General features: G+C 42.5%; 1 protein-coding gene across 2 annotated transcripts in view; it reads left to right on the plus strand.

Annotated features, from left to right (window-relative positions):
• Positions 1-2,078: 2,078 nt before the first annotated feature.
• LOC140185149 (uncharacterized) overlaps positions 2,079-23,870 on the plus strand; it is a 252,545-nt gene continuing 230,753 nt past the window's right edge. The window contains exons 1-7 of one of the 2 annotated variants that reach the window (XM_072238527.1): positions 2,079-2,139; positions 4,374-4,532; positions 7,295-7,346; positions 7,949-8,111; positions 10,971-11,058; positions 11,144-11,200; positions 12,145-12,268. In XM_072238527.1, coding sequence (XP_072094628.1) covers positions 4,452-4,532; positions 7,295-7,346; positions 7,949-8,111; positions 10,971-11,058; positions 11,144-11,200; positions 12,145-12,268 — 565 coding nt within the window. In that variant the 5' untranslated portion in view covers positions 2,079-2,139; positions 4,374-4,451. The remainder of the gene's footprint in view (positions 2,140-4,373; positions 4,533-7,294; positions 7,347-7,948; positions 8,112-10,970; positions 11,059-11,143; positions 11,201-12,144; positions 12,269-23,870) is intronic. The other variant, XM_072238528.1, reaches the window with a different exon arrangement.

Here is a 23,870-nt window from a genome sequence, read left to right on the forward strand (position 1 = left end):
TTCCTCTGCTACATTGACGACTGCATTGGTGCTGCTCCATGTTGAGCTCATCAATTTCACCAACTTTGTCTCTAACTTCCACCCTGCCCTTAAATACAGTTGGTCCATCTATGACACCTCCCTCCCCTTTCTCAACCTCTCCGTCTCCATCTCTGGAGATAAACTGTTGACTGACGTCTTTTGTAAACTTACTGATTCCCATGGTTATCTCGACTGTACCTCTTCCACCCTGTTTCCTGTCAAAATACTATTCCCTTTTCTCAGTTTCTTTGTCTCTGCCTCCTCTGTTCTGAGGATAAGGCTTTCCATTTCGGGAAATCAGAGATGTCCTCCTTCTTTAAAGAACAGGGTTTTCCTTCCTCCACCATGGATGCTGCCTTCATCTGCACCTCTTTCATTTCCTGACCATCTGTGCTCAGCCCATCTTCCCTTCCTAACAGTGATAGAGTTCGTCTTGTCCTTACCTACCACCCTTTTATGTCTATCCCAGCATGTGAAGACAGACTCCGGCGGATTGAGCGGACGAGACCAATGGAAGGTCCAACGGTCAAGAAGGCTGTCTCTGCAAGCGTCGTGGAACGTGTAGAGCAGGACAAGACACAGAAGACGTCCTGGTCATCCACTGCGCCTAGTCCCATCTCCAGCCATGTCCACTCTGTCTTGCCACTGGATCCAGATGAGAATTGGGAAGAGAGAGTGAGGCTGATGCTGCGCAATTCTCCCTCACTTAAATCCAAATCACACGCTAGTCTTGACACTATTATAATGGTGTCGAGGTCCTCATCAATGTCAACGATGGACGAACTAAAAAAAACCTACCACCCTATCAGCCTCCACACTCAACACATTGTCCTCTACAACTTCTGCCATCTCTAAAGGGAGCCCAACTTCCCTGTTGCTTTCTGTGGAGATTGCTCCCTTTGTCCATTTGTCCCTCACCACCAATCTCCCTCCTGGCACTTATCCCTGCACGGTGTGCAGGGATAAGTGCCCCCCCACCTCCATTCAGGGCCCCAAGCTCCCCCCCACCTCCATTCAGGGCCCCAAACAGTCCTTCCAGGTGAGGCAACACTTCACCTGCGAAGCTGCTGGGGTCGTTATTGTGTCCGGGATTCCTGGTGCGGCCTCCTCTCTACATTGGTAAGACCCGCCGTAAGTTGGGGGACCACTTTGTCGAGCACCTCCACACCATCTGCCACAAGCGGGACTTCCTGGTGGCTAAATATTTTAATTCCTATTCCCATTCCCATTCTGACATGTTGGTCCATGGTCTCCTCTCATGTCACGATGAGGCCACCCTCAGGGTGGAGGAGCAACACCTTATATTCTGTCTGGGTAGCCTCTAATGTGATGTTATGAATATCAATTTCTCCTTCCGGTGAACAAAATTCTGTAATTCCACCCCCCCCCCCATTCCTCACTGACCTTTCACTTCTTCTCACCTATTACTCCCCCCGGGGTTCCCACCTCCTTCCAATTTTCCCTATTGTCCACTCTCCCCCCCCTATCAGATTCCTTCTTCTCCAGCCCTTGACCTTTCCCTACTACCTGGCTTCACCTGTCACCTTCCAGCTAGTCTCTCCCCCCCGCCACCTTTTTATTCTGGCATCTTCCCCACTTCCCCCCTCTCAACCCCATGTGTCCACTGTTTACCCCTTTTCTATAGAAGCTGTCTGACCTGCTGAGTTCCTCCAGCATTGTGTGTGTGTGAATTTAAAAACAATATTGGATGGTCGTGCAAGGATTTAAAAGGAACTGTGTTTCACACAGAGAAAGGGATAGAGACAAATCTTACAGTTAGAAGGCATTGGCTGAACAGCCGCACAGGCGCAACATAGAACTGTACAAACCCTTTATCCACCATATTGTGCGCTGACCCTTCTCGATCTGCTCAATGTAACCCTTCCGTGCAGCATAGCCTTTCGGTTTTCTTTCATCCATGTGCCTATCCAAGAATGCCCCTAATGTATCTGCTAGGAAAGATGTGGAGAGAAACAGGCTAAATGCAAACAAAAGCGACGAGTCAGTAAGGCAGTCTGGTCGGCAGAGATTACAGGACTACTGTTCCCAGCGTACCCCGCGCCCAGAATACCTACTCTCGCGAGATTTGCGGAGGGGAAGCCATTTTGTCGACGGACGGTGAGTTGGGTGGCTGGGGGGGGGGGGTGAGCTGGTAGTGGGAATTTCTGTGGCTCCAAAGGGCGTTCGCTGTGGTTCTGCTTGGCTCGGCTCTGCTCTGCCTTGCTGGCTGGGGCTATGGCTAGGTTGCTAATGAGTGCAGTTTGGCCGCAGCAGCCCAGCCTTGGTTGGTGGCTGGGTATCTCCCTCTTCCTATTGTGCTCGTTTCAATCTTGATTTAACACCATGCCAGTCCCATTCCTAAATATCCCCAAACCGTATGAACACCCCAGTCCGTATAAACATTCTGGCCATATAAACACCCCTAATACCGCAGTCCGTATAAATATCCCCAAAGTGTATGAACACTTCCAGTCTGTATAAATAGCCCCAATCCCCGCCTGGTCCGTATAAACACCCACAAACCATATAAACACCCCCAGCCCGTGTAAATACCCCCAAATCCGTATAAGCACCCCCAATCTGTATAAGGATCAAGGAAAACCTACATTGGGGGAGATCAAGGGCAGGATCGAAAGAGCACTGTGTTGGCAGAGAGCAAGGTCAGGATCGAGGGATACCTTGTTTGCAGAGATAGGATGCAGGATCGAGGGAGCCCTTGTTGGTAGAGAGCGGATGCAGGATCGAGTGAGCCCTGCGTTGGTAGAGAGCAGGGTCAGGATCGAAGGATACCTTGTTTGTAGAGATAAGGTGCAGGATTGAGGGAGCCCTTGTTGGTAGAGAGGACGGGCAGGATCGAGGTAGCCCTCTGAAGTAGATAGTGGGTGCAGGATCGAGAGAGCCCCGTGTTGGTAGTGAGCAGTGTCCGGATCGAGGTAGTCCCGTGTTGGAAGTGAGCAGGATCAGGATCGAGGGAGCCCTTGTTTGTAGAGATTGGCTGCAGGATTGAGGGAGCCCTTGTTGGCAGAGAGCAGGGTTAGGATCGAGGGAGCCCTGTGTTAGTAGATAGTGGGTACAGGATCGAGGGAGCCCCGTGTTGGTAGAGAGCAGGGTCAGGATCGAGGGAAACCATGTTTGTAGAGAGCGGATGCAGGATCGAGGGATCCCTTGTTGGTAGTGAGCAGGGTTAGGATTGAGGGAGCCCCGTGTTAGGAGTGAGCAGGGTGAGGATCGAGGGAGCTCTTGCTTGAAGAGAGCGGGTGCAAGATCGAGGGAGCCCTGCATTGGGAGAGAGCAGGGTCAGGATTGAGGGAGCCCTTGTTGGTAGAGAGCGGATGCAGGATCGAGGGAGCCCCGTGTTATTAGAGGGCAAGGTCAGGATCAAGAGAGCCCCATGTTAGTAGACAGTGGGTGCAGGATTGAGGGAGCCCTTGTTGGTAGAGAGCAGGTATATGAGGGAGCCCAGCATCATCAGCAATCAGTACTATAAGTGGTGTTTTAAGGGGAGGATGTGGCACTGTCATATGGTATGTTAAGCTGAAACCCATTTACCGTATTGTGTGGATGTAAAAGGTGTCGTGGCTCTGTGTGAACAAAGGAAGTACTCTTTGGTTAGCTCTACGGTCCTCAGTCAGCACCAATAATCAAGTTTGTCTGATCATCATTACATTATAGTTTGTGGGAGCTTGTTCTGCAGAATAGCTTTGGGTTGGTTGCAGAGGTGCAGCTACTGTATGAATTCCGGCCCTTTCTTAGTCACCCACCCTACCCTTTCTGAAAAGGTTGCCTGAAGAAGGGTCTCAGCTTGAAATGTCGACTGTCCATAGATGCTGCCTGACCTGCTGAGTTCCTCCAGCATTTTGTGTGTGTGTGTGTGTGTGTTGCTCTGGAATTCCAGCATCTGCAGAATCTCTTGTGTTTGTCCAGAGGCAGTGAGTTTGGAGTCAGTGAGAGGAATGGGGAAATTAAGTAGTTAACATCACAGTTATCAATTGGAAATGAAAAGGTTGAGTGGGGGTAAAAGGCCCAAGTTATTTTTCAGCATGTTGATTGTTTTGTCTGTCTGCTTGCACCAACGCTTGGTGACTGACAAATTGCTCTGGCAGTGTTTTTCTTTATAAGTACCACTCACGTACAGCCGTTTCTGGTGTGTGCAAGTGCACATGTATCCACATCAGTGTTAAGTTTATTCTGAGAGGGCTGGTACTTTGTTTCACGCTGCTACTTGTATTTATTTGTCTTTCTCTTTGAACTACTTGTTAATTTTTATACAAGTGCATGTCCAGACCAGCAAAATATGTGGGAGGTTTGTAACAACATCTGAAATCGGTGATTATCTACTTTTGTTTTGTCAGGAGAACGTTGGTTGCCAGAAGGTGTTGGAAAAAATATTAGATGTCTAATTTTAATACTCCAGTTGCTTAGTTGCAATCATGAACCCAGAGATTTGGGATAGTGATGGTGGTTCTACTTCGGAGTCAAGTGATTTACCAAATATAGTTTCCTCTGACGAGGTGAGTAATGATGAAAAGACTGAATGCACTATTTTCCTGGTAAAAGTGCATTTCATTTATGGTTCCACTGTAACTACTACCACAATCGTGACTTTTTAACTTGTTTAAGTATTAGTGAATAATGACAAGGTTCCTGCTATGGAGATCCCCAAAATCTCTAAGTGTGGATCTTTAAACAACACCAGCTGTGTACTGACTTCCTGCTGTTTGTTATTATGGTCATCTCATATAGTGTTGGAAAAGTGCAGTGGAGCTGTTTTTAAAATGTGTTTTGTTTTTAAAAAGCCAGGCCAAGAAAATAGAATTTCACAACTTTATTGGCACTTAGTCTTGAAAATGGAACAAGTGCTCCTCCCTCAGTCTCATTCAGGACCCCAAACAGTCCTTCCAGGTGAGGTGACACTTCACCTGTGAGTCTTTTGGGGCTATATTCTGTGTCCAGTGCTCCTGGTATGGCCTCCGGTATATCGGTGAGACCCGATGTAGATTGGGAGACTGTTTCGCCGAGCGCTACGCTCCGTCCGCCAAAACAGCGGGATCTCCCAGTGGCCACCCATTTTAATTCCATTTCCCATTCCCTTTCCAATATACCCATCCATGACCTCCTCTACTGACGTGATGAAGCTACACCCAGGTTGGAGGAACAACACATGTTCCATCTGGGTAGCCTCCAACCTGATGGCATGAGCATTGATTTCTCAAACTTCTAGTAATGCAACACCCCCCCCACCTTCACCATTCCCCATCCCCTTTTCCCTCTCTCACCTTATCTCCTTGCCTGCCCACTGCCTCCCTCTGGTGCTCTCCCCCCCCCCACCCTTTCCTTTCTCCCATGCCCTTTTGTCCTCTCCTATCAGATTCCCCCTTCTCCAGCCCTGTATCTCTTTCACCAATCGACTTCCCAGCTCTTGCTTCACTCCTCCCCCTCCCGGTTTCACCTGTCACCGGTGGTTCTCCCCTCCCCTCCCCTCCCTCCACTTTTTAAATCTACTCCTCAGACTTTTTTCTCCAGTCCTGCCGGAGGGTTTCGGCCAGAAACGTTGACTACTTCTGTGGGTCCACCGTGGTCCAGAGGAGCGCTGTTTCATTTGGTTGTGCTTATGTGCAGTCAGGTGGTATAAGCTTAAACTCAAAGGTGCTCAATAATTTTTTTTAAATTATAAAAACTTTATTTAATTTATTGGATTCTTCCCATTAACCTGATCAAAAAGACTGTTAAATGTTGCTGATTTTCATTGTGTTTGAAAGACAAGTTCCTTGCTCTTCATTGTAGTAAACAAATATTTGCTAAGCAGCCAATTTAATACTGTTAAATTTGTAAGTCTTTCATTATTCCCCCTGAGATGTTAAAAATTCCATCCAGTCATTGTGATTCAATATATTCAGTTTATTGGAGTTGCAAGTTTTTCAGCTTCTGCATCCATTGATGAATTGTGCTTTGTTTTCTAGAGTTTTTAATTAGTGGAATTAGCTGACTAGAAAATATCCAATTCTTTCATTCATTGCTTTGGTACACACGTGCTATATTGTTATTTGATTGAATACAAGAAATAGCAGCAGATTCAGAACCAGGTTTAATGCCACTGGTGTATGTTATGAAACTTGTTGTTTTGCAGCAGCAATACATTCAAATACATAACTATAAATTATAAATTGAAATAAAAATCATACACACATGTGCGTATAAAAATTACTGTAAAAAGAGAGCGCAGAAACCAGTGAGATATTCATTATTCATCAGGAATCTGATGGTGAAGGGCAAGAAGCTGTTCCTAAAAAGTTGAGTGTGTGTCTTCAGGCTCCTGTACCTTCTCCTTGATGGTAGCAATGAGAAGAGGGAATGTCCTAGCTGACGGGGGTCCTTCATGATGGATGCCGTCTTTTTGAGGTATTGCCCTTTGAAGGTGTCCTGGACACTGGGGAGGCTCGTGTCCGTGATGGAGCTGGCTGAGTTTACAACTCTCTGCAGCTCTTTCCGATCCTGTCCAGTGGACCCTCCATACCAGATGATGATGCAACCAGCTAGAATGCTCTCCACGGTACATCTGTAGAAAGTTGTGAGTCTTTGATGACGTATCAAGTCTCCTCAAACCCCTAGTGAAACACAGCCGCTGGTACGGCTTCTTTGTAATTGCAGTTGGCCCAGGGTAGAGCATCAGAGATGGTGACACTCAGAAACTTGAAACTGCTCACTCTTTCCATTGCTGATCCTTTGATTTTCCCTTCCCAAAATCCAGAATCAATTCCTTGGTCTGACTGATGTTGAGTGCAAGGTTGTTGTTGTGACACCACTCAACCAGATGATCTATCTGTCTCTTGTACACCTCCTTGTCACCATTTGAAATTCTGCCAACAATAGTTGTGTTGCTGGTAAATTTGTGGGTGGTGTTTGAGCTGTGCAGTATGTGTGACCACTGAAATACAGTCCCTGTGCTGTTCTGTGTTCTAAGCCTGATGTACTAAGCTGATTTGCCACAGTTTTACATAGCTACCAGTCCTGCAAGTGAATCTGTCTTAGGTTTATCTGTTGACTGAGAAGAAAATTTGAAAATTTCACAATGCTTAGTCATGAAATGGCTGCATACCTCCATCCTAACTGGCTTATTGTATTTGCTGGAGTCAGTTCATCCAGCCATTTGCTTATTTAAGAGTTCCCGATTGCAAAAGTGGATTCTAGCTTTAGTCCTATTGTGCTGCATGAATTGATCATTCTGTGACACGGAATGCGTAGATTTGCTTGAACCATTGCATTGTGATTGCAGGAATTGAAACCGTGGTTCCCTCCATTTAAACCTGCACAGTTAAGCTATGAAGGTAAGACAACTCTGGGAGTGGTGCCCAAATACCAGTAACGACAAAGCTGCTAATTTTAAAGTTAGCCCCTGCTCTGCTTTTCTGTGTTTGTGTTGCTTTGCCTGAGCTAAGCTTGCTACTTCCCTATGACAGAGTGATGATTGAGAATGCAGAAGCAAGCTGTGAGCTCAGCTACTTTCCACATGATATAATGCTATACTGACTTCCTGAAGATATAAAGTGTGGCACTGTAAAGATTAACATTTGTGACCAGACCATTCAAGTATGGAGCTAAGTGCATGCTTCTACATTAGTGTGACAGTTGTGTGAAACCAACCATGGGCTGTTATCGGGCAGTGGGGGGAAGGTGATGGCTTTTCAAGTTAACTAATTTTATTTATTTCTATTGGCTTGATTCCATTGAGCTTTTGCAACAGATCAGAACAGAATAGAACTTGCTCAAGACAAGGAGATTGTGGTGCTACTCCAGTCTGTGCAAAGCAGATATTTACAATGCACGCGGAATGGCTTAATTAAACAAAATTGCATATTTACAGGCAAGTGATTTTGATAGGGTATCCAGTTGCAGTGTTCTTTCTGAAGGTGCATGTCCTTGCTTGCAGTTCTGATCCCAAAGCGATGGTGTTACCTGAGGACTTCGGTTTTGAAGAGGTATTGTCACATTGTGAAGGTCCAACTACTGAGCCCCATTCTCTTCGGTCGGCCTTACACGGACGAACTATACAGGAACTGGGCTGTCCAAGCAGATCTCATCCAGCATGAGGAGTAAGTTCAATCTTATGAACAGAAACAGCACGGTTAATAGGCCCTTCAGCCCGACCAATCAACACTCCATCTTTGTAACGTGGGAGGGAACTGGAGGAATTCCACCCATTCCCAGGGAGAATGTATAAACTCCTTACAGACAGCAGCGGAAAATGAACTGGGGTCACTGGCACTGCAAGGCGTTATGCAAACCGCTACACTACTATGTCACACCCCCCCAGAGTAATTTCAGGAGCTTGGTAGCTAATAAAATAAATCAAACCATTTAAACATCCATTACAGTCAAACTCAGAGTTAGCATTCCACCAGACCTTTTCAGATTTGAATTATAATATGTGCCTATTACTTCTCAGTGAAAGATTCAAAAATAATAACACTCCAAACTGGAAAATAATGATGTAAACACAGAGTAATACAGATGCTGAAATTTTGAATTAAAATACAATACCAAGACAGTGGAATATAATGATGTGAACACAGAGTAATACAGATGTCTGAGGGCTTGTTCTGGGCTTCATCTCTGTGGGTCAGAGGGCCTGTTCTGGGCTTCATGTCTCTGTGTCTGAGGGTCTGTTCTGGTCTTCATGTTTGACTGTATGAGGGTCTGTTCTGGTCTTCATGTTTGACTGTATGAGGGTCTGTTCTGGTCTTCATGCTTGACTGTATGAGGGGTCTGTTCTGGGCTTCATGTCTGTGTGTCTGAGGGCCTGTTCTGGTCTTCATGTCTGTGGGTTTGAGGGTCTGTGTGTCTGTGGGCCTGTACTGGGCTTCATGTCTGTGTGTCTGAGGGTTTTTTTCTGGGCTTCATGTCTGTGTGTCTGTGGGCCTCTTCTGGGCCTCGTCTCTGAGGGTCTGTTCTGGGCCTCATGTCTGTGTGTCTGAGGGCCTGTTCTGGGCTTCATGTCTGTGTGTCTGAGGGCATGTTTGAGGCTTCATGTCTGAGTGTCTGTTCCGGGCTTCATGTCTGTGTGTCTATGGGCCTATTCTGGGCCTCGTCTCTGTGAGTCTGTTCTGGGCCTCATGTCTGTGTGTCTGAGGGCCTGTTCTGGGCTTCATGTCTGTGTGTCTGAGGGCATGTTCCGGGCCTCATGTCTGTGGGTTTGAGTACCTGTTCTAGTCCTCATGTCTGACTGTCTGAGGGTTTGTTCTGGGCTTCATGTCTGTATGTGTGAGGGCATGTTCTGGGCTTCATGTCTGTGGGTCTGTTCCGGGCTTCATGCCTGTGGGTCTGTGGGCCTGTTCTGGGCCTTGTCTCTCAGGGTCTATTCTGGGCCTTGTCTCTCAGGGTCTGTTCTGGGCCTTATGTCTGTGTGTGTGAGGGCATGTTCTGGGCTTCATGTCTGTGTGTCTGAGGGTTTGTTCTGGGCCTCATGTCTGTGTGTCTGAGGGCCTGTTCTGGGCTTCATGTCTGTGTGTCTGGGTGTCTGTTCTGGGCTTCATGTCTGTGGGTCTGTTCCGGGCTTCATGTCTGTGTGTCTGTTCTGGGCCTTGTCTCTCAGGGTCTGTTCTGGGCCTCATGTTTGTGTGTGTGAGGGCATGTTCTGGGCTTCATGTCTGTGTGTGTGAGGGCATGTTCTGGGCTTCATGTCTGTGTGTCCGAGTGTCCGGTCCTGGCTTCATGTCTGACTGTCTGAGAGTCTATTCTGGGCCTCATGTCTGTGGGTTTGAATACCTGGTCTGGTCTTCATATCTGACTGAGGGTTTGTTCTGGGTTTCATGTCTGTGTGTCTGAGGGCCTGTTCTGGTCTTCATGTCTGACAGTCTGAGGGTCTGTTCTGGGCCTCATGTCTGTGTGTCTGAGGGCCTGTTCTTGGCTTCATCTCTGTGCGTCTGAGGGCCTGTTCTGGGCTTCATGTCTGTGTGTCTGAGGGTGTGTTCTGGGCTTCATGCCTGTGCGTCTGAGGGCATGTTCTGGGCTTCATGTCTGTTTGTCTGAGTACCTGTTCTGGGCTTCATGTCTGTGGGTTTGAGGGTTGATATGTCTGTGGGCCTGTGCTGGGCTTTCTCCCTCTGGCTCTCTCTGGGTTGATATGTCTGTGGGCCTGTTCTGGGCTTCATGTGTCTGTGTCTGAGGGCCTGTTCTGGTCTTCATGTCTGTGGGTTTGAGTGTCTGTGGGCCTGTACTGGGCTTCATGTCTGTGGGTCAGAGGGCCTGTTCTGCGCTTCATGTCTGTGTGTTTGAGGGTAGTTCTGGGATTCATGTCTCTTTGTCTGAGGGTCTGTTCTGGGCTTCATGTCTGTGTGTCTGAGGGTCTGTTTTGGGCTTCGTGTCTGTGTGTCTGAGGGCATGTTCTGGGCTTCATGTCTGTGTGTCTGACGGCCTGTTCTGGGCTTCATGTTTGTGTGTGTCTGAGGGTCTGTTCTGGGCTTCATGTCTGTGTGTCTGAGTGTATGTCCGAGTTTTATAAATTTGCCATTGAGTGTATATCACAGTTTTATAAATTTGCCACTGAATGTATATCACAGTGTTATAAATTGGCCACTGAGCGTATATCACAGTTTTATAAATTGGCCACTGAGCGTATATCACAGTTTTATAAATTTGCCACTGAGCATATATCACAGTTTTATAAATTGGCCACTGAGCGTATATCACAGTTTTATAAATTTGCCACTGAGCGTATATTACAGTTTTATAAATTGGCCACTGAGTGTATATCACAGTTTTATAAATTGGCCACTGAGCATATATCACAGTTTTATAAATCTTGCCTCTGAGAGTATATCACAGTTTTATAAATTGGTCACTGAGTGTATATCATAGTTTTATAAATTGGCCACTGAGTGTATAGCGCAGAGTTATAAGTTTCTTCTGTAGGTATTGAGTTCATGAAACTGATTTTTCCCTGTTTCTTATAGTTATGGTGAGCTCCAAGACCTTGATCTCAAAACACTGAAGATCATTGATCTTTTGGAATCTGCACACAGAGCTCTGCTTGTTTATGCTGTAAGTTTCTGAAGCTCGGCCACATGACTTTTCCTCTTCCTGCTCTAACTGGTGACTTATCCTTTATTTTCAAATCGTTTTCCAGATGAAACGACCACTGCTAATCCAGTTTGTTCGTGTTGTTAATGAAAACCTTGTCCAGGTAAAACCAAACTTTGCATAAATATGTTCTAAGCACGGGATCTCCTACCTATTTAACAAGGCTCCCAAGTAAATTTGGTTGGGAGGTTAATTCTTTCTTTCAGGCTGGCCACAATCTCCAGATGTTGCCTCATGTCAATTATTATTTTCAACCCATTTTCTGGGAGGAATAGAGACTTCTTATTGTTTCTTCCTCTCTGAAATGTAACTTTCCTGGCTGTTGAACACAAAACAAAAAGAAATTAACACAAAAAATTCTGCGGATGCAGGAAATCCAAAGCAACAGAGACCAATGCTGGAGGAACTCAGCAGGTCAGGCGGCAGTGATGGAAATGAATAAAGTCGATATTTCAGACCGAGACCCTTCTTCAGGACTGGGAAGGAAGGGGGAAGATGCCAGCATAAAAATGTGGTGGGGAGGGGAGGGGAAGGAGGACAACTGAAGACAGATGGGTGGGAAAGATAAAGTGGAAGGAATGTGACTGGAGAGGGGAGTGGACCATAGGAGAAAGGGAAGGAGGAGGGGACCCAGGCGGAAGTGATAGTTGGTGAGACTAGAGTGGGGAGGGGGAGGGAACTCTTTTTACTGTAAGGAGAGGATGGCATTATCATGACACATGAGGGGGCCATGGACTGACATGTCAGAATGGGACTGGGAATTGGAATTAAAATGTTTGGTCAGCAGGAAATTCTGCTTTTGGTAAATGGAACAGAGGTGCTCAATGAAGTGGCCCTCCAATTTACAGTGGGTATTCATTCCTGTAAAATAGAAAATGTGGGTGCTGTGGAATAGAAAACGTTCTTTGATTCAGAGGCTAACATTACAAAAAATAGTATTTTTATGACTTGTGTGCTTACTGTTTCTAAAATGTAAGCTGATTCTTTTGTTCATGGAGAGGCTCTGATCATTTTCTTTCCGGAAGTTAAAGGTTGGTTTCTTTTCAGTGTTCCACTTTGGAAGAGGCAACAAACGTAGTAAAGCAGCAAACAATTTTTCGGGATGCCTGGAAGATGACAGTAGGAAATAAAACACAAGTGGCTGCAGTCCTCGCATTAACTGGGCTTCACTGTGAGTATTGCTTGTTGCTGCATAAGGTTGGATTCTGATGCTCCTTCTGAAGGCACGAACAAGGCATAAAACTTGTTCCTTGCTGCCGTTTTATTGTTACGTCAGCAAAGTCTAGAGATAAACAGAAAATTGGATTGATAACAGTTAACCAATAGGGTAACCAGATCTGTGTAATATGGCACCTTCCACTGGAACCAGGAATTTCCCAGGAAAATACCGAGGCAGCTTTACAGTAATTACTGGAAAATTCACTGAACAATTATAAATACAAGCAAGCATATGAAAGTTAAACTACAAGGAAAATACAACAATTCCAAGCAACACATACAAAATGCTAGGGGATCTGAGCAGCTCAGGTGGTGGCAGCGTCGATGGACAGTCCATGTTTCAGGCCAAGACCCTTCATCAAGACTGAAAAGGAAGGGTGAAGAAGGTGAGGACGAGGGGAAGAAGAACAAGTGAGGAGCGCATGATCAAAGAGTCGTACAGCAGAAGGGGAGCAGTGATGGGGGTCTCACTGAACTCTATTTGAAGCTTCTCTGTTTGGAGTCGTTACTGGACGGGAGGATATTTTGTTAAAACCCAGGAGGATTTTTGTGGTGCTTAGAATTGTTAGAACATAGAGCAGTGCAACACAACAATGTTGTGCTGAACTAATTATTAATTATGCTGAAAAATATTTAATTTGGATTGTTAATAATTTGAATTAAATGTTAGTTGGCAGGAAAGTGCAGTCCTGATTGGGCTACGCGTGGAATGTTGTGTTCCCTTGTGGTCGCCTCATTATATGAAGTATGTAGAGATGTGCCCAGATGCTACCTGCTCTAGAGAGCATGTCTTATGAGGATAGGTTGAGTGAGCTAGGGCTTTTCTGTTTGGAGCGAAAGAGCATGAGAGGTCTTAGGTACATGTAAAGCAAAGATGCTTTCAAAGATAATGAAATGAAAAGTTTCTAAGTATCACAAAATACTATAAAGAGCAGCAAACAGTAAAAACAAGATCTAAATCAAATCAATATTTGGTGTGACCACCTTTCGCCTTTAAAACTGAAATCAATTCTCTTCGGTACACTGTTGTGCAGTTTTGTAAGAAAATTAGTTGGTAGGTTGTTCCAAGAATCTTGGAGAGTTGCCACAGTTCTTGGCTGTCTTGTTTGCTCTGTCTCTCGAGGTAATCCCAGACAACCTCAATGGGCTCACTTTTTTTTTACCCCAGACTGCTAATTTTTTTTGTTCTACCTGCCTGCGAATACGCCTGTCCTACAGTGGCTTTCAAGCCCTCTAGATCTGGGGAAAAAGAAGTCTCTGTGACTGCGACTGCCTCCGGCTGCTCTGCCGACATTATCGCCATTTTGGATCAGCACCGACATGTGATTATATCTGAACTTAAGTCCGAGTATAAGTCTTCTTTCAGTTCGTTGGAGTCAAAATTGGATCAAATTAATTCCAAAGTGGAGGATCATGCCATATGTCTCTCTCATCTTGACTCAGAGACTGAAGATTTAAAATGTCATGTTCAGCAGCTGGAAACCGTTTGTTCTAATTTGAGTGAGTATAACACTAAGTTAACCTCTAAAATAACTGATCTAGAAGCTCAGAGCAGAAGGCATAACCTACGAATCCTCGGTCTGCCAGAGGCTATCGAAAGCGGATCTCCTGTTGAATTTTTTTCTTCTTTACTTTGTGAGATTTTTGGGAAAGATACTCTTCCGACTTTACCCAAGTTAAACAAAGCTCACCATTCATTTCTGGCCAAGCCCGAGTGAGGCTCTAGGCCACACCCTGATATACTCTGTTTTCATCGATATCAGGTGAAAAACCTTTTGATTATGGAAGCACGTCGGAGAGGAAAATTGCATTATAAGGGTCATTCCATTTGTATTGTTGAAGATCACGCTCCTCAAGTTTTGAGGCTGCGCGCCAAGTGTTTCGAGACAGATATTTCAGATAAAAACAACGGCGTATGCGCACCAACTTTAATTGTCTGCTCACGAGTGCATGTACAAGTATATCATAACATCCCCCTTTTTATCAAAACAAAGAAAAGGAACAATTGTATTAACAATTAATCTCAATTTCTCTGAAGTCTGCTTTCCAGTATATTTTCATGGAATTAACTTTCAAAGCATTCATTAATCATGCCTTATGTCTCTTATGCCTGTCACAAATACATACCACTCATTATTTCCATTTATATGAGCATATCTACAAAATATAAAACATACTAAAATTCGATTTTAACTTCAAACTACATAACCTCAAATAGGACATGGTCCTCCTTTGAGTATAAACATGATATGAAAATGCCAAATAGTGTCACAGACTTACTTTTCAATTTTTCTTGCAATTATTCAATGTGGGACAAAGTCTTCTAGATATTGTGGCCTTTTCACTGTGCAGCCAGAATGAGTTTTTACTGTTTTGTCCGAATCCTGTTGTTTGTTGCATATTTCAACGTTTGTGTTGTCATTAGCCTCTGCTATTGTTTGGCTGTGTGCATTTGATACGGTAGGCACACTGTGGTGATTGATCTCGGTTGTTTGACCTAGTTTTGCCTGTTCATATGTGATTAGCTTTTCAGACGGTTCCTCAGCCGTCTTTTGTAGATGTGTGCGATTACGTCAGTAGATCCCAGAGGGGGTTTGAACTACATATGAATGCTCATCAAGGCGCCGACACACAATTGCTTTCTCCCAATTCTTTTTACCTTGCACCAGGGGTTGCATGCGCACGGTATCCCTTTCGTTGAGCGGGGCAAGATCTTTGGCTGATTTGTTGTAATTGTCGGCCTGCTGCGGAACGCGTTGTTTCATACGCTCGCGTTCGCGTACAACTCTGGGTTCCAGTAAACTCGCTGTTGTAGGCAGGAGCGTGCGAGTGCGGCAATTCATCAAACACTGGGCAGGACTCGTGTTGAGCCCTTGCGAAGGTGTGTTGCGATGGTCTAGAAGTGCGAGGTTGGGATCTGCTCGCGATTTGTTGCTCTTTGTGAGGATCCGCTTAGCTGTTTTAACTGCTGATTCAGCTTTTCCATTCGCTCTGCTATTTCCAAGACTGCTACACAAGAGCTCAAAATCCCATTCTCGTGCAAATCTGTGTAACTCCGCTGACGTGTATTGTGGCCCATTATCACTAACCACTTGTGTTGGGCTACCACATCTCGCAAAATGAGCCTTCAATTTGCGAATAACGGCTGCGCTGGTCGTATCGCATAGATCTACCTCGAAGAAATTGCTGTAGTAATCAACGGTGAAGAGGTACTCTTTTCCTTCGAATGTAAAGGGGTCGGTACCTATCTTTTCCCGTGGCTGAGCAGGTGCCTCATGACTCCTAAGCAATTCTTTCTGCTGACTCATTTCGTATGTGCAACAAATATCACATGTAGCAATATATTGCTTGATGTCATTGCTCATGCCTGGCCAAAAAAGACATTCGCGTGCGCGTCTGAGGCATCCTTCTACGCCCAAGTGTGACGAATGAATTCTTTCCTTCACTTGCGTTGCGGTATGATGACACGCTCACCTTTGAAGATTAAGCCATCTTGGACTGCGAGCTCATCCCTGTAGCTATAGTAAGATGTAAGTTGCTCTGGTAGCGTGTCACGTTCGCTCGGCCATCCACTGATGATTACGCGTTTCGACATCTGTAGTGTGTCATCTTTCGCTGTTTCTAAGCGAATCTGCTCTAGACGCTCATCGCGGATTGGCAGGTGCGATAGCATGTTGATTTCACCGAAGCTCTTCTCCTGGCCTGGAGTACCACTAACTGCTCACGATAGCGTATCTGCGAGGTGCATGAGCTTTCCTTGACAGTAGGTGATGTCCAAGTCATAACTCTGCAGGCGAAGAAGCATTCCCTGTAGGCGCTTTGATGCCTTCACCAACTGCTTCTTAACTATCATTTCGAGCGGCTTGTGATCACTGAGTACTCTTGTGAACCGGCCAAAAGTGTATTGATGAAAACACTCAAGTGCGAGAACGATTGCGAGCATTTCCTTTTCGATCGCTGCGTAACGTGTTTCTGTGTCCGTTAGTGCTCTGCTTGCATATGCGATCGGGCGTCCATTCTGGAGGAGTGCTGCCCCTAGGCCTTTGTTGCTGGCGTCACATTCGATGGTTAGCTCTTCCTTAGAATTGTGGTATGCTAACACCGGTGCTTCGGATACCATCCACTTGATCTAGGAGAGAGCGTTTTGCTGCTCAGCTGACCACTCCCATGCTACATCTGGCTTTGTCAGCTGTCTTATTGGCTCAAGGATATCTGAGAGTCTTGGTAGAAAACGGCTCAGGTAGTTGACGGATCCGATCAATCGCTGCACTGCCTGCACATCCGTGGGTGCTGGCATGTTGAGAACGTCAGCGACCTTTTTAGGATCAGGCTGAAGTCCCTCACTTGTGATGAGATGCCCCAAAAAGGGTATCTCTGTCGCTCTGAAGACAGATTTGTTCTTGTTGAGCCTGATATGCTGCCCTGCACAACGCTGTAATAGCTGCTCAAGTTTCACATCATGATCGGTGATTGCCTTTTCCTGCGTTTCCCCTTTTCTGTACACCAGAATGTCGTCTGCGACGCAGATCACTCCCGGTAGTCCTTCCAGCACCTGATGCAGCCTGCACTGGAAGATCTCTTTTTTTCATATATAATATAATTTTTATTGAGTTTTCAAAAAGAATACATGAAAAGATAAAATCTACCCTCCCCCTCCCCCCCCCCCCCCATATATAGTCCTACTTAAAAAGAAAGAAAGAGAGAAAAAAGAAAAGAACCGCCTGGGTATTGGAAGGTTTCCACATGCTCCATGGGATTCAAAATAAATTTGGTATAATTATTTGTTACTTTCCCCAAGGGACCAAGATCTTTATTGGAGCACTTAAATATGCCATCCTATCTTTTGTAAATAAGGGCGCCAAATATTCAAAAATGTTACATGTTTATCTCTTAAATTATAAGTAATTTTTTCGAGTGGAATAGAACTAGCCATTTCATTATTCCAACGATCCATACTTAAATATGAATCAGATTTCCAAGTAACTGCTATAGTCTTCTTTGCTACTGCCAATGCAATTTTTATAAATTCTTTCTGGTATTTATTCAATTTAAGTTTCGGCTTTATCCCTTCAATATCACCTAATAGAAATAATACAGGGTTATGTGGAAGTTGAGTTCCAGTAATTTGTTCCAATAAGACTCTTAAATTTATCCAAAAGGGTTGAATTTTAAAACAATGTAAAAAAGTACCAATTTCTTGATTACACCGAAAGCATTTATCGGATAGATTTGAATTTAATCTATTTATTTTTTGTGGTGTAATATATAATTGGTGTAAAAAATTATATTGTACTAATCTAAGTTGAACATTTATTGTATTTGTCATACTGTCAAGACAGAGTCTTGACCAATTTGTTTCATCAATATTAATATTCAGATCTGTTTCCCATTTTTGCTTTGACTTATGGGTTCCTTGTTTAATTGTCTGTTCTTGAATCAAATTATACATACAAGAAATCAATTTTTTAATTTTCCCTTTTTGAATTAAAATTTCAATTTCATTAGGTTTTGGCAAAAACATTGTTTGACCCAGCTTACCTTTTAAGTAAGCCCTTAATTGAAGGTAACAAAAGAAAGTATTATTTCATATTTTATATTTATCCTTTAATTGTTCAAATGACATCAATATACCTCGTTCAAAACAATCTCCTATAAATTTAATCCCTTTTTGGTACCAATTATATAAAAGTTGATTGTCCATTGTAAAAGGAATAAGTGTTTTGGAACAAAGGTCTCCTTGCTAATAGGGATTTCTGTGTTTCAAAATCAACATTTATCTTATTCCATAGATCAATCAAATGTGTTAATATAGGAGATTCTTTCTTTTCCCGTATCCATTTAGATTCCCATTTATATATAAAATCTTCAGGTCTATTTTCTCCTATCTTGTCTAATTCTATTTTAATCCATGCTGGTTTTCGATCATCGAAGAAAGATGCAATAAATCTAAGTTGATTTGCTTTATAATAGTTTTTAAAGTTTGGAAGTTGTAACCCTCCTAACCCAAATTTACATGTCAATTTTTCCAATGATATTCTTGACATTTTACCTTTCCAAAGAAATTTTCTCACACATTTATTTAACTCTTGAAAAAATTCCTGTGGCAATTGTATTGGTAATGTTTGAAACAAATACTGTAATCTAGGAAATATATTCATTTTTACAACATTGACTCTACCTACTAATGTTATTGGTAGTATCATCCATCTGTCAAAATCTTCTTGAATTTTTTTCAACAGTGGTAAATAATTAAACTTATATAAATTCTTTACATCATTATCAAGTCTTATACCTAAATACTTTATACCATTTACCGGCCAGCTAAATTGGGTTACTAATCGACATTGACTATAGTCTCCTTTAGTAAGAGGTAAAATTTCACTTTTATCCCAATTTATTTTGTAACCTGATACCTTCCCATATTCATCCAATCTAGAAGATAATTTATGTAACGAATGTTGTGGGTTTGTTAAGTAGATCAAAACATCATCAGCAAAAAGATTAATTTTATATTCCTCCTGATTAACTCTAAAACCCATAATATCTGGATCAATTCTGATTAGTTCTGCTAATGGCTCTATCGCCAGTACAAATAAAGCAGGTGATAATGGACAACCTTGTCTAGTTGACCTTTTTAACTGGAATGCTGTTGAAATTTGAGAGTTTGTCACTACTTTAGCCTTAGGGTTAGAATTTAAAGTTTTGATCCAATTTATAAAAGATGTTCCTAACCCATATTTTTCAAATACTTTAAACAAAAAATCCCATTCTAATCTATCAAATGCTTTTTCTGCATCCAAGGCTACTACTATACTCTTCTCGTCCCTTTTTTGTGCCAAATGAATTATACTGAGTAGCTGGGTTACATTATCTGCCAATGGTCTATTTTTAATAAATCCTGTTTGATCCATATGTATTAATTTTGGTAAATATTTAGATAATCTATTCGATAAAATTTTTGCTATTATTTTATAATCCGTATTCAATAAAGAAATAGGCCTGTATGATGTTGGTTTCATAGGGTCTCTGTCTTTTTTTGGCAATACTATTACAATCGCTGTTGAAAAAGATTCTGGAAGTTTATGTATTTTTTCTGCTTGACGTATTAGTTCCATAAAGAGAGGAAATAATAAATCTTTAAATTTTTTATAAAATTCAGGTGGAAAACCATCTTCTCCTGGAGATTTATTACTTTGAAGTGATCCTAAAGCTGCTTCAACTTCTTTTAATGTAAAAGGCATATCTAATACCTTCTGTTCTTCCAAATTCAATTTTGGAAGAGATATTTGTGATAAAAACCTTTCTATCTCATTAACATCATTTTGAGATTCTGATTGATATAATTCAGAATAGAAATTTTTAAAGGTTTCATTTATTTCAAGAGATTTATAAGATATTTTATTTGCCCTTGTTCTAATTGCATTTATTGCTTTGGAAGCTTGTTCTGTTTTCAACTGCCAGGCAAGAATTTTATGTGCTCTCTCACCTAACTCATAATACCTTTGTTTAGTTCTTATAATTGCTTTTTCCATTCTATATGTCTGAAGCATATTATATTGTAACTTATTGACAAGTTGCCTTCGTTTTTCTTCTGACATATATCTTTGAGATTCTTTTTCTATTTTTGTAATCTCTTTTTCCAATTGATCTAGTTCTGCCATATATTCTTTCTTAATTTTAGACGTATAACTTATTATCTGGCCCCTAAGATATGCTTTCATCGCATCCCATAATATAAATTTATCATCCACTGAATGAAAATTTGTATCCAAAAAAAATTGAATCTGCTTTTTCATAAAATCACAAAAATCTTGACGTTTTAATAATGTTGAATTAAATCTCCATCTATAAGCCACTTCTTCCTTATCAGCCATTATTATTGTCATTAATAAAGGAGAATGATCTGATAATATTCTTGCTTTATATTCCATATTTTTCACTGTGTTGAATATGCATTGATAATAGAAAAAAATCTATCCTTGAGTAAGTTTTATGTCTATGGGAATAGAATGAATAGTCTCTTTCTTTAGGATTGATTCTTCTCCATATATCAATCAAATTTAAATCTTTCATCAATGATAAAGTTAAATTTACTACCTTCGATTTTATAACAGCCTTGGTTGATCTACCTAAGACTGGGTCTAAGCAAAGATTAAAGTCTCCTCCAATTAATATTTTTTCATGTGCATCCGCCAAATTCAAAAAAGCTTCTTGTATGAATTTGCATCATTTTTGTTTGGTGCATAAATATTCATAAAAGTCCATAGTTCAGAAAAAAGTTGACAATGTATAATCACATATCTCCCCGCAGAATCGGTTTATTACATTTTGTATTCTAATTGGTAACGTTTTATTGATCAAAATTGCTACTCCCCTCGCTTTTGAATTAAATGAAGCCGCAACAACACCTCCCACCCAATCTCTCTTTAGTTTCTGATGTTCTGTTTCTGTTAGGTGCGTTTCCTGTAAAAAAGCTAAATCTATCTTCATTTTTTTAATATGTGTTAAGATTCTTTTTCTTTTCACTGGTCCATTAAGCCCATTAACATTAAAACTCAAAAAATTCAATAAATTAGTCATTATTCTTAACAAAGTTACTCCAATCTAAAACATTATTTATCTTCTCAACTCTCATAGTTCCTTGGGGAATCTCTTTAAACTTCACCATGTTGCTATGTGTTTCCCTCCCAACCTTCCAGGCAAAAAGAAAAAAAAAATAGGAAGAATACAAAAAAAGAAAAAACAAAATACCCCCCCACTAATGTTGTGAATGAAAAGATACACAACACTACCCCCCTCCATTTTACGGGTCGTGGCAAAAGCCACGCTTGCACACATGATTAGCGTAGCAATTGGTCAGTGCTTCTTCCAGCTCCCCCGCAACAAAAAAAATTATATATATATAGACAAAATTAGTGTTACTATTCCCAACTAATCTTAACCTTTCTTACCCCCCTCGTATAATTAATAATATATTTATACATTCATCCACCTTCAAAAATCCAACAAGTCCATTCTTTGACCCAATCTTCATCTTCAATCTATCTCACTCCCCTGGATTTGTTCTTGTATCTGGTGAATATTCAGAGAATCTCGCACAAACTGCTCCGCTTTCTGGTAGTCATCAAAAAATCTTTTTTCTCCACCAGGCAAAAAAATCTTCAAGGTTGCAGGATAACGCAATATAAATTGATAACCGTGATCCCATTGGTTTTTTTCACTGGATTAAATTTCTTCCTTCTCTTCAAAAGTTCATAACTTATATCAGGGTAGAAAAAAACTTTGTTCTCTTGAATCATCAATGGCCCTTTTCTATCCTTGGCAGCTCGAGCAGCTGCCTGTAGAATCCTTTCCTTGTCTTGAAATCTTAAGAATTTTATTAAAATCGATCGTGGATATTGGTCATCTTTTGGTTTTGGTCTTAGAGCTCTATGCGCCCGCTCAATTTCAATTGGTCGAACCTCCTCTTCCATTTACAAAACTTCCGGGATCCATCTTTGAAAAAATTCTATTGGTTTTTCTCCCTCCGTACCTTCTTTAAGATCAATAATTTTAATATTATTACATCTACTGAAATTTTCCAACATGTGCACTTTCTCCAAGAGTCGATTTCTTTCCGAGTTCCAGACAAGCAGATCATTTTCTGTTTTTTCCACTCTATCATTCATATGCCCCATTGCTCTTTCCATCTTCTGAAGCTTCTTATCCATTTTGTCCTGTCTTTCCATAGCTTTATTATAGCACATCTTCGTACCTCTAAGCTCTTCTCTTACTTTTCTTAGTTCAGCCGTTAATTGCAATATAGCCTCTCTTATGTTTCTATCATCTCCTTTACTTCCAATCGCTTCCAATTCTTCCTCCTCTTCTTCATCTGTGTTCTCTGCAGAATCCAATTCTGACTCTGAGTCATTTTCAATTGCAGTGGCTGTCGGTTCTTGTAGTTTGAGTTGTGTCGATTTGCACATGCGCTCTTCTTTGCGCGTGCGGATTTCCGGTGCCTTCTTCGGAGAAACCGTTGCTGCCGCCATTGCTCCCTGTTCTACCGAAGGAGATCCAACCTGAGTCCGAGGCTCCATCGTTGCAGTAGGCCCTTTTTTCTTCCCCTCTCACGGCTGCTTCGCAACAGCAGACTTCTTTTGTTGTGGTTTAGGAGGCATATCGTAAAGTAGTCTTACAAAGTTTATAAATAGTTTTCAGAAAATATTTATTAACTTTGTTTTGTTTAAACGGTACTTTACTGATTTGTTGCGGGAGAGCTGGATTTACACGTCTCAATCCCACGTCATCACGTGACGACCCCCCACTGGAAGATCTCTGATGAAACGCTGGTTCCAAACGGGAGTCTGAGCCATCTATACTGCCCGAAAAGTGTATTGAAAGTGGTGAGCATGCTTGATTCACTGTCCAATTTCACTTGCCAGAATGCAGAACTCATATCAGGCTTGCTGAAAACCTTAGCCTGGTCAAGATCTGACAAAATGTCCTCTATCACCAGAAGGGGGTAGTGTTCTCTCCTCAGCGCTTTGTTCAGTGGTTGAGGGTCAATGCATATACGAAGATTGCCGTTCTTCTTCTCTGTGACCGCTAATTGGCTAACCCACCTTGTAGGTTCATGGACTGGAACTATCACCTTGTGGTCTACCAGTTGATCAAGCTCAGCTTTCACTTTCTGCTTAATAGCGTGAGGTAGACATCGTGGGGGCAATGCTATAGTTTGAACTTCCTCATCAATCTGCAGGTGGGCTGCACCCGGAAACTCCCCGAGTGCATCATCGAACACCTCTGCATAGCGTTCTTCTGGTGTGCATTGTTTTTCTTTAAGTGTAGATGCATGCGCCCTGCGAAAGTTGTCATCGTTGACCGTAATTGGCTGGCCCTGCTTCCCAGCAATGGTGTAAAGTTGTCAGTGACCATGACAAATTCCACAGAATACTTGTGGTTCGTCATGGGGTTACGCAATTTCACTCTGCACATCCCTTCTGCATCCATGGTGGTCTTGTTCCACATCTTCAGCTTTTTTGTGCATTGTCTTAGTGTGTGGTCTACTCCCTCCAAGTATTTGCGGGGTAAAATGTTAATGCTCGCCCCGCTGCCGGCTTGGAAGTCTGTTGGTTTTCCATTGATGAGCATCTGTGCAAATATGTCATCCTTTGTCTTCAGACTGTTCACCACCAGTGTGACTTTGTCGATAAACTCGGTGCTGCTGTCACTGTCGGTTTGGTAGTCACTTTGTGCTTCCACCATATGCACGGGCTTCTGCTTGCATACCTTTGCAAAGTGATTTTCAATGGCACACACCTTGCACACCTGTCCGTATGCTGGGTATTGTTGCTTGTCTCTTGTATGTTCCGTGCCACAGTACTTGGAAGGGTTCACTTTGCTTCTGTGGCTGTTCAAGGTGCCTTTTGCTTTGGCTTCACCACTAGCACTAGCCTTCTGTCCAGGATGCTTTGAACCTTTCTTGTTAGTGCGAGGTTTAATGCCATGGACAGTAGCGGACCTGCTAGCTGTACTGAATGCTTGTAGGTGTGATTCAGCCACTTCTGTGCTTTTAC

Source organism: Mobula birostris, chromosome 20 (genome assembly GCF_030028105.1).
Source record: "Mobula birostris isolate sMobBir1 chromosome 20, sMobBir1.hap1, whole genome shotgun sequence".
In the NCBI taxonomy this organism is placed as follows: domain Eukaryota; kingdom Metazoa; phylum Chordata; class Chondrichthyes; order Myliobatiformes; family Myliobatidae; genus Mobula; species Mobula birostris.